The sequence below is a fragment of the Phragmites australis genome, chromosome 1, assembly GCF_958298935.1.
Source record: "Phragmites australis chromosome 1, lpPhrAust1.1, whole genome shotgun sequence".
Taxonomy (NCBI): domain Eukaryota; kingdom Viridiplantae; phylum Streptophyta; class Magnoliopsida; order Poales; family Poaceae; genus Phragmites; species Phragmites australis.
The window spans coordinates 6,214,262-6,224,349 of NC_084921.1; the positions used below are offsets into that span (position 1 = coordinate 6,214,262).

The 10,088-nt window shown below is 44.6% G+C and overlaps 1 protein-coding gene across 6 annotated transcripts; it reads right to left on the minus strand.

The window, feature by feature from the left end:
- Positions 1-2,116: 2,116 nt before the first annotated feature.
- Positions 2,117-7,698, minus strand: LOC133893851 (uncharacterized). 6 transcript variants are annotated; one of them, XM_062334827.1, is made up of 3 exons: positions 7,215-7,698; positions 6,526-6,605; positions 2,117-2,375 (listed from the first exon to the last, which is right to left on the minus strand). In XM_062334827.1, exons 1-3 carry the CDS (start codon positions 7,605-7,607, stop codon positions 2,360-2,362), a joined length of 489 nt encoding a protein of 162 aa, XP_062190811.1. In that variant the 5' UTR covers positions 7,608-7,698; the 3' UTR covers positions 2,117-2,359. The 6 variants fall into 6 exon arrangements, with proteins under 6 accessions (XP_062190811.1, XP_062190845.1, XP_062190837.1 ...); XM_062334861.1 differs by lacking the exons at positions 6,526-6,605; positions 7,215-7,698 and adding exons at positions 5,069-5,179; positions 5,837-6,519; XM_062334853.1 differs by lacking the exons at positions 6,526-6,605; positions 7,215-7,698 and adding exons at positions 5,066-5,179; positions 5,837-6,519.
- Between the last annotated feature and the right edge of the window lie 2,390 nt (positions 7,699-10,088).

Below are 10,088 nucleotides of genomic sequence, written 5' to 3' on the forward strand. Positions count from 1 at the left end.
AATTGGAGTAACTGCGCACGCTAGACTCCCATCTGTTTTGTCGTCCGCAGTCCACCCGGGGCCGGGGCCGGCACCAGCCGTGTTCGTTCGTGGCTTGTGCGCCTGCCCTGCCCTAGGCTATCGCTGTTACCTCGTGGCACGCCTTCTCATGCCTACCATGTCTAGGCGTCCCGGGTGCTCAAGGCTCATTTGGACACGCGGATTTTTCTCCAATTCATATACTAGTTGCTTGTGAAATTTCTAGGTTTCCCCTTAAGCCAGGCCCGGCTACCACGTAGAAACCGGTCGTTTTCGGCTAACCAGGCTTCGCGTATGCAGGGAGGGTGCGCAGTAGCCGAACTAATGCAGCCTACATCCATCATGCGCCCCGCTAGACGTGCGAGGGTTACTTAGATGAATGCCGTGTGTTTCAACAGGGCAATAATCATGCATGCAATGCACATATTATTGTTAAATTTGTAGATGATTGTGTATAGCATCACACATGTGCAATGTGCATATTCATGCCAATCAAAATATCTAAATAAGTTAATGACGTATATGGCCTACCTTAAAAGTATTTTATATTTATCATCAATCAAGCTATTTTACCTATTTATCATCAATCAAACTATTTTACCAATAATAATAATAATGAATGGTGCTTACGCAATATACTTAACTGAATTGGAGTACAAATAAGTATTTGCAAACATTTTATAGTTTAGTTATATGATACAAAGATAATACAAATTTTTTAATTGACTGAACTCGTAGAATGACTGTGTGTTGCAATGGCTCCTAAATTTAACACACAATACCGATTTTACTTCTCACACGAACAAATTAAACTATGGTGTTAAAGAAAGAAGGCATGTACTTACACAAACATGTTTACAAATAATCTTGTGACTAAAACTCCGAAAGAGATATAGTGGTGAGACATCGGCTTGGTGGCTCATCGTGCTTGATGCCTTATCTCGGTGACTTAGTATCTCAAGAGTCCTGACCAGAAAAGACTTGATGATCAAGAGTATATCCTTTGTGAAGCTCCAACGTGGACTAGATGTGGCTTATGTAACACCGATACTACAGTATAAAAAACTCTTATGCTAAATTTATCTTTCTACCTTATTTACGTTTCCATATTTACATACTTACAATTTATCTTACTAGAGTAGATTACAATCCTCTTAAGCGGTAGAGTAGACACACAAAATAAATTTAAAACACATTTAGATAAAAATTAAGATATATTTATCTTAGTTTTTAAAGTTATTAATTTTTAAATATCCTAATTCACCGCCTCTTAAAATGTTACCATTCCTCACGATAAGTTTCTTCTTTACATCTTCACTATTGTTGAGCGAGGATAGCTTTTGGCATGGTCCTTGAGACATCGAAATTATATTGCCCATACATCATGAACAAAATTATTCTACTCACAAAATTATTAGCCTTGCAATGAAGTTAGACGTGGATAATGTCAGCTGATGGAAACCATATAAACAGTGAGGGAAAAATTGACGCACCCAAAATTCAGCTTGAATTGTAGTGCAGGATGACACAGGACTGCTATAATAGGGTATACATTGGATACGGTAACATAAGCCAAGAACGAGTCGTTGCATGATCTGCACTTCAGAGGCGCGCGGCAAGAGCAAGTCAGAAAACACGCGTTTGCCGCCGCCGCACCGTATTCCTGACTCCTGTATATGCATCGAAGTCACAGCTGGTACACTCTGGAGTCTAGACCGCGAACTGCAAAACATCGCAGGTATTCGACTCAGGAGTGAGCATACTGCACCATGAATCTCCAAATATCTTACTCAAGGTCAAGCACAAATCTTAGCTCCGTCGTTGCAATGATTTACATAAATTTATCAGAAACAAAACTCCGAACTAAACAAACGTGTTTAGATTTCGGTATATCAGTTACCCCAGCAATCCTGAGGTGACAGCAGATGTCATACATAAGCACCAACACACGTTTCAGAAAGAAGCAATTAGCCACTCTGATTATTATTCTGGGCATGCAAAATCAACAAACCATCTATTAGTTCCAACTATTCAAAACATTCTATGTTACGGACTCACATAACACAAATACAAAATTACCTAGATCTTTATATAGTAGAGATTTGAGCAAACAAAGCAGCATGATGCCATGATGTTATTGCAATTTCTGGCAAATACGATCTACAGATCAATGGTGCTATGTGCTAGGACCTGCACAATCATTTTCTAACTATCATTCTCAGCAAGCAATACAAGCAACAGGACAGGTCTAGAGCAGAACTGCTGGAAATTCCTCACTGGATTTTCTCCATTCCGTAGGTATCTTCAGCGCCACTGGCTACCTTTCTTCTTCTCTCTGCTATCATCTCGGTGTATGCCTGGTAAATCAAAAGTCAGGTGCTTGTGAATTTAGTAATTGCTACCCCACACCATGCAATGTGAATTTTTTCTGGAACACGCAGGAGAGCTACGTGTCATTATATGAAGTAAAAGAGCCATCCGAATACAAAACCGTCCCAACGGCCGGGTTAGATTTTGGTTACATGTGCGCCATGCAAAAGACTACGACCTCAAACAGAAAACTTAACCTAGCAACAAACTCAACCCGTTCGCTCCTGTCGTTCCCTAGAGGCGGGCCGCTACGAAAATCTCAATGAGAAGCAGCGTTACCCCGTTACCCCGTTACCCCGGGACGACCACCGTCAAAGACACAGCGGTTGCGATGTTTCCAAATGGACCATATCACCATGATAACCAAAGAATTGAGCCCCTTCCAAGCACCCTTGGGAGTTCCACGTTGTGCGTTCCACCACCAATCTTGGAAGCTGTATTCAAGGTCATGTGGCGCCAAAGACTGTAAGCCGACGCGCCAGAGCGCCTTGAACCACACTTCCCTGGAGAACACACACCCAACGAGCAGGTGTTGCATTGTTTCGTCCGTCTGATCGCAAAGCGGACAACATGCTGGGTGTTGTAGGCCTCGGCGTGCAAGACGGTCCACCAGCATTTGTTGAGTGTAGCTAGCTAGAAAAAGAATTTGGCCCGCAACGGCGCCCAGGTCTTCCAGATCCTCTTATATGGCTCGAAGACGATGGAACCCGTAAAGAACCAACAATAAGTCGATCAAGTCGAGAACGTGCCTGAGGCTGAAGGCAACCACAGATGTTGGTCGGGGCGGTCCTCCGTCAGGACCATCCCCTCCAGAGTGTCCCACACACAGAGGTAGTTAGCCAACGCCGGTAAAGATAGATTGGTCCGGATGTCACGAATCCAAAGCCGATTCTGAAGAGCCTCATAGACTGTGCGTCTTATGATGGCCCGCTTCGCCACAAACTGCATCTAGTGTGGCGCCAAATCCAGCAATGAGCGGCCGTGTAGCCATCGATCCGACCAGAAGAGAGTGGACTTCCCATCCCCAACAAGCGAGATCACAGAAACGGCAATGAGCGCATGAGCATTTGCGTGGACCGAGAGGGCAAGAGCCGCCCATGGCCGATCCGGTTGCACCTTTTGCTGCCAAAGCCACCTCATCCGGAGCGACCAACAAAGCACCTCCAGGTTATGAATACCGGGTCCTTCGAGCTCGCGCAGCTGACAAACACGTTGCCAAGCCACCGCACAGTGGCCGCCTTGCATGTTGTGTCGCCCCTTCCAGAGAAATGCCCGCCTTCGTTTATCGATGGCCTTGATTAACCCCTTCGGTATCTCCAAAGCGAGCAGCGTGTAAATGGGGATTGCCGTGAGCACCGTGCTAACTAGGACCTGTGTTACCCGGACACCCGTGTCCAAAATTTTTTGATTCCAAGTGGTATTTGGCGTGTCCCAAATTTTTTTGCCGAATCGGACGCCCCGACACAAGTCGGACTCCGAAACCCGCACCCGTGTCCATGTAACATAGACTTGGACGGCTCTACCCGCGAGATTCAACGACCACGCCTTCCAGCTAGGTAGCATATCGGCGATCTTGTCAAGAATCGGTTGAAGGTCCGCCTTGGACAGCTTACAGATCAATAAAGGAACCCCCAGGTACTTGCAAGGGAAGCTCGACACCACGCATGGAAATTCCGGTCGCACCAGGTCCAAGTTGCTCTCACTGCATCGAATTGGGATGACAGAGCTTTTGAGCATATTGGTGCACAAGCCCGATGCCGAGCCAAAGCGGTCCAGGATGCCCTTGGTGATTGTCAAATCCTGGGACGACGGGTGGATGAACAGCACGACATCATCCGCAAACATGAAGACCCGCCTGCGCGGCTTTAGCAAACAAGGCATTCAACACATCCATGACCAGGATGAAAAGTAGCGGAGATAACGGGTCACCCTGGCGCAGGCCGCAGCGGTGCTCAATCACCTCGCCAGGGCATCCATTGAGGAGAACACGGTCGATAAGGAAGCCAAGAGGTTGCACAACATGTTCTTCCACCGAGGTCCGAAATCCAAAATGTTCGAGCACCTCAAGTAAGAACGACCAAGACACAGAATCGAACGCCTTCATAATGTTAAGCTTGAGCAGGATTCGAGGCTTCCCTTGTTTGTGTAGGCACTTGGCCATTTGAAACTTTGCATACAGGTTGTTCCTACTTTGCATATAGGTTGCGAGGTAAATCTGCTTCAATTAATTTCGAGAGAACAGGAGTTTTGCTTGACCAAGTAAGGACCAAAAGTCTTAAGCTACAGAACCCCGAAGCAATTTGACCGACACAATAAACATTCTTTGTGCTGAGTACAATGCTACTACACAAGGTGTATTTTTTTTAGCAAATGAAGAGGATATAAGGGTAAGAAATTTAAATTTGGCATTGGTAGCTTGAAATCACCCCATGCTAAAGCTGATGCATAGTGTGATATTTCCTTCTTTTAAATAAACTAAGTATGATATTTCTTGCAACTAAAACTATGTCAGAGAACATGCTGTAGCTACATGACTTGCCTAAGTAACGAGGTACATTAAATCAAGCAAAGGTATCATCTTCCTTGATTAAAATTGAACATTTTCATGATTTTGGAAAGAAACTAAATTGAAGCCTTTGTTACAAAAACCTTAGGGTATGAGTATAGAAATATGTACCACCATGCACATATTACAAAAGAAACTCCTGCAGTAATCACAATGGATTGGAGTACCACCCAACTACAAGCAGCTGCGACAGTTCCAGAAAGCAAGATTGTCCAAGGTTGACACCTGAAGAGGGCACAATATAGTTGTGACAACCAGACTCGAGTACAGCCAAACATACGGAAGATAGAGCTGTAGTCGCAAAAGTTAGCTGTAAATGGTAGACAAAAAAAACAACACGAGAAGAATTGAGCAAATCCCAATAAGTCCCTTTTAAACTTGTATCTGATACAACTTGCCTAGCTCCATAACATTATGTTTACTTTTTGAAGTTGGAAAATGTAAGTGTACCAGGAAGGCAGCAAGGAAGTAGTAAGAAAATTGAACAGCTGGCACACACCAACCAATTCATGACTCGTGTACAGCAAACACGGAATCAAAATTTGACAGGTTGGAGCAGACTCGCTTACAAAATTCAGTGTACCATTTAAAAATATCTTCTACATTGAACACAAACATTTACAACAGTAGTAATGTATCCTACATTACTACTCCTTATAAAAGACAATTCACAACAATAAAGATACCAGATTTGGTTGTTCTTTTTTATTTATTTGGGCTGTGTGCATCTGGCTAGGAGCGAACTCTTATGTGGTTGTATCAATTGTTTGCGCCATAATGCTCGCCAATTCTAGTTTCTAAAGTTTTTGCTCAGCCCCAATGGCCCAATCTCTCAACACAAACTGAAAGAAACGAGGCGAAACAAAGAGCAAAGAAACGGACCAAACAGGCTTGGTGTCCCAGACGGAGTCGTACTCGAGGGACAGGTAGTCGAGGTACTCGTCCATATCCTCCACCACCCTGTCCTCCTCAAAGAACGCCGCTGCACCGCTCTTACCCGCCTCCCCGTCGCCCCCATCACCGGCGGCCTGCGCCACGCCGGCGCACCTCCGACGGGCGCCTGAGAGCGGCAACTGCGTCGCGGAGGGGGACGGCGAAGGTGCAGCCGCGAGCTTGAGTGTGCCAATGAGTCCAGCACTGCAGGAGCAGCATGGAAGGGTGGGCGGGGGCAGACAGAGCGGCACGCCCATGCCTTGGCCTCAGGGTTCCGCTCACTGAGGCTGTACGGGCGGACGGACGGTCCCCTCTTGATGCGTCCTGCTGCCGCTGCTCCCTCCGCGAGCTTGCGTGCGAGGCAAACACGGACGCAGTGAGATGACTGAGATCTGGGCAGGTGGAGAGCTGGGAAAGGAGGGCCACGAAGCCCCTTCTGTGATCGCCTATTTGCAACCATGATGTTGAACAAACAAAGCAGCATGATGCCGTGATGTTGTTGCAATTCTGGCAAATACGATCTACAGATCAATGGTGCTATGTGCTAGGGCCTGCACAATCATTTCCTAACTATCATTCTCAGCAAGCAATACAAGCAACAGGACAGGACTGCAGCAGAACTGCTGGAAATTCCTCACTGGATGTTCTCCATTCCGTAGGTATCTTCAGCGCCACTGGCTACCTTTCTTCTTCTCTCTGCTACCGTCTTGGTGTATGCCTGGCAAATCAAAAGGATCGGTTCTATCATTCTGTGCACATCGTTCAGACCACAACAATTTGGCAAAGAAGAAATGCTCAGTGTCGACGTGTATAACTTATATGCACCAGTTGGAACTGATATCACAGTCAATGCTCCTAATTCTATAGCCATTTTCAGTTTAAAAGGAAAAAAAATCAAAGTCTTAGAAAAGAAATTGTGCCTGTGAAATCATCTTTTAGTGACGGATTTCTTATGCATATAGTACAATAACTTCAACACAATAATAGCATAAGAACTACGAAGCCACAATGTGCATTCTAATATCATCCAAAAGAGCTTATAGTATGTAAATGAAGCCAATTTCTTTTAAAAAATATATATCTTTACAGTTTACACCACCTACTGGACACGAAAACCTACATTCGGAATCTACTGCTAAAATTTCCCATATTTCGAGCAAATCTTTGCAAACTATCTGAACCAAGTAAGAGAATTCGGTCGTGTGAAGAAATTCCTAAAGTTACAAGTTGCATTGATCGTACAAAACCTAATAGATGTAATAATCTGGCCTAAGAAAATAGCACTGATAATCTGAAATTTCAGAGAGAGAGAGATCATATCAGCGACCTGTTTGTGCAGTAGATCGCCGGCAAGCGAGTAGAACAGTAGCCACCAGGCGTCCATGCCGACAGCCACTGACACCCCCTCCCCCCCCCCCCCCTCGGAGACGTCCTTCCCGGCGAGCGGGACCCACTCCACGGCGGAGATCCGGCCCTCGTCGGGCCCCAGCGCGGGCTTCACCGTGACCCCGCCGTCTCTGCCCCCGGATACCGGGACGATCACGAGCACCGACCGCGCCGCTCTGGCCACGGTGAGGGCGCGCGCGCGGAGCCCGAGCGACGGGAGAACGGCGGGGTCGTCCAGCCAACCCTCCCGCTCGCCGGTGCGCGCGGCTGCGTGGTCCGCCGAGGCGGACTCGAGGAGGGCCACCTCCGTCAGGTGGTGGCCCCGCGGTGCCATGGAGGGAGGGAGGCGAGAGGAGATCGTGCGACGGTGATTTCGGCGCGACGATCTGGGAGGGCGCAGAGCGGTGATTTAGGGATCCGGATCCCCTGACTTCAGACCTCTGAAGTCACGAGTGAACAGTAAAGTGTGAGTAGGTGAACAGTTCTCTGATGCCAATTTACTGTAGCAAAATACTGTAGCAACGGTTACGCCAATTTACTGTACCTTTACTGTTCCGTTACACTGTAGCAGTACATCTGATCCATCCATCCATTATCCAACGGTGCACGGAAGTTTGAAGTCACCTGACTTCACCCGTGGGTGAAGTCAGAGGATCCGAATCCGTGATTTAGGGGGATGGAAAATCCTCTGATTTAACGGCCGGTGTGAACAGTAATGTGACTTCAAGTTTTATAGTACAATGTATCATCGTAAAAGTACTGTAGCGGTATTGTAGCATATCTGATCTGTTTATCTCAATTCTAACTGTTCACGTTAATTTAAATTCACCTAACTTCACCAGTTAGAGATCCCATTCTGATTTAGGAGGATGGAGGCGGCGGGGCCGGGTGGTTGGGGAGGATAAGTCAGTCGATTTTTATCTGTTCTTAATAGTTTTGTGTAGGTTTTTATCTTATTTTTTATTAAACAATATAGGAGAGAAGGTAGCTGAGAGATAATATACGATCAACTCCGATTTTATATAGTAGAAATTTGTCCTCTTATTTGCGCCATCTCTCTTACAGCTCTCACTCTCACCGTCTCTCACTCTCCCATCAATTCTAATCCGTTAGATTTGGCATACCGCATGCACCCATGTTTATCTAAGCTAGTTGTTCGATCGATACACGCTGGTTCTTGTTTCTGCTCGATCTGTTACATCTAGCAAACGGAATTGATAGTCTCCTTCTCTGCTCTTCCTCTTCGTTCACTGAGCCCTCTTGCATTTCTAGCGTTTTTTGCCTTTACCTGGTACAATTTTACCCTCTCATATTGCTATTTGCTATGTTCTATATCTTATTCTTCATTCCATATGAACTTTTCACATGTTTCTAACCATGTGAACTTATCATACTTCTTGATACTCTAAGTACCATGCTTGCACATTTTTATTGCCTATACTTGTATATTTGAAAAGGATTCACGTATTATTGAAGTGATATAGTTATGTTGAATAAACTTTATTACATGATCGATAATGAATATACTTATCGCTGGGAGGCACATCTTATGGGTGTCGCAGTCATGACGATTTTTTGATAAAGTGTAGCTAATATCACAGAACAATCATCGCAACTTGTCACTAATAATTGTGCCTTAATTTGCTTATAGACATGGATTTTGTATTGTCATGTTTAATGCTTGGACACCTTATATGCGCTAAATATTTTTGTGTGATGTTTTGGGATTGATGCATGTGTCGCTATTGTTGTTGTCTATGATGCTTTGATGTTGTGACGAGGTACACAAATCTGATGCAACATGCAGTAAAAATATCAATGATACGAGGCTTTGCATGGTGCAAATGACTGTATGTTACTATCTTTAAAAAATTAGAATGTGGGATAAAGTCCGATGTCAATAGAAACAAGTATAAACTGATTATGCATTCATGTAAGCTAAGCATGTAGCAATATGTTGTTGTGATATTTTTTATGCCATCGGCCTAATCACCTTAACCATTCGTATCACACCTTGTTGCCTGGTAAACTAAACTTATTGGTGGTTTGTTTCAAGTTTGCATTGCGCTTTGATTTTATTTTTAGCCACCAGATGTCTACTCTTGATGCCTTGTGTTGCCTTGGCTACCAAACTACATGCTTGATAAATGCTCATAGAAATTAGGGCATGTGATGTTCTTATGTATGATTGAGGCTAACATCTATAAATACACACTACTTTATTATTATTTTTTCTAGCTTGAATTGTTACTCTTACTGGTTAGCAACATCTAGCCAGTCTTGATGATTGGAGGTGTCTTAGTGAGCTCTTAAAGTTCTTATAGGAGCCTCAAGAGGAAGCTTTATGCTTGGTTTGAAGTCAGCCAATCCGGAGATAGAGAAGTGGCTATCACTATGGAGCACTTGAGTCTTGGTGACTCAAGGGGGAGCGATATCTTTAGTAGATGATCCAACAAGAATTAGAGGGGAGTGCCAAATTGATATCTTGAGAAAAAATTCGGTGTCTTCTTGCACATCTCTTTACTTCCCCGTATTTACTTTGAGCATTTACTTTCTTGCAAGCTAATATTCCGTAATTCTCTTCTTGTTGTAGCTTGTATGTTTTTTTTGCTTAGTATTCTATCAAATTTGATTGTTGTAGTTGCTTTACTATTCATTTGGGATAAAGCTATTTACTTGTTCTAGAGTTCGCTTAAAATAGTTTTAGTTAGGGCACAATTTATCCTTCCCTCTTGAGCCATTCGATCCTTACAGTGGCCATCAAAAGGACCGGATGACCCTCCCTTCGAGTCACACTTATCTGGCTAGGTTGAAC

Bases quoted from the DNA above. Each gene is read 5' to 3' on its own strand.
- LOC133893851 (XM_062334820.1), bottom strand. From the start codon at position 6,144: ATGGGCGTGCCGCTCTGTCTGCCCCCGCCCACCCTTCCATGCTGCTCC. The intron at 5,180-5,836 runs GTCCGTTTCTTT...TGCCCTCTTCAG, and splicing joins TGGGACACCAAGCCTGTTTG to GTGTCAACCTTGGACAATCT. The intron at 2,376-5,037 runs GTTTTTGTAACA...TTGATTTACCAG, and splicing joins TTCTATACTCATACCCTAAG to GCATACACCGAGATGATAGC.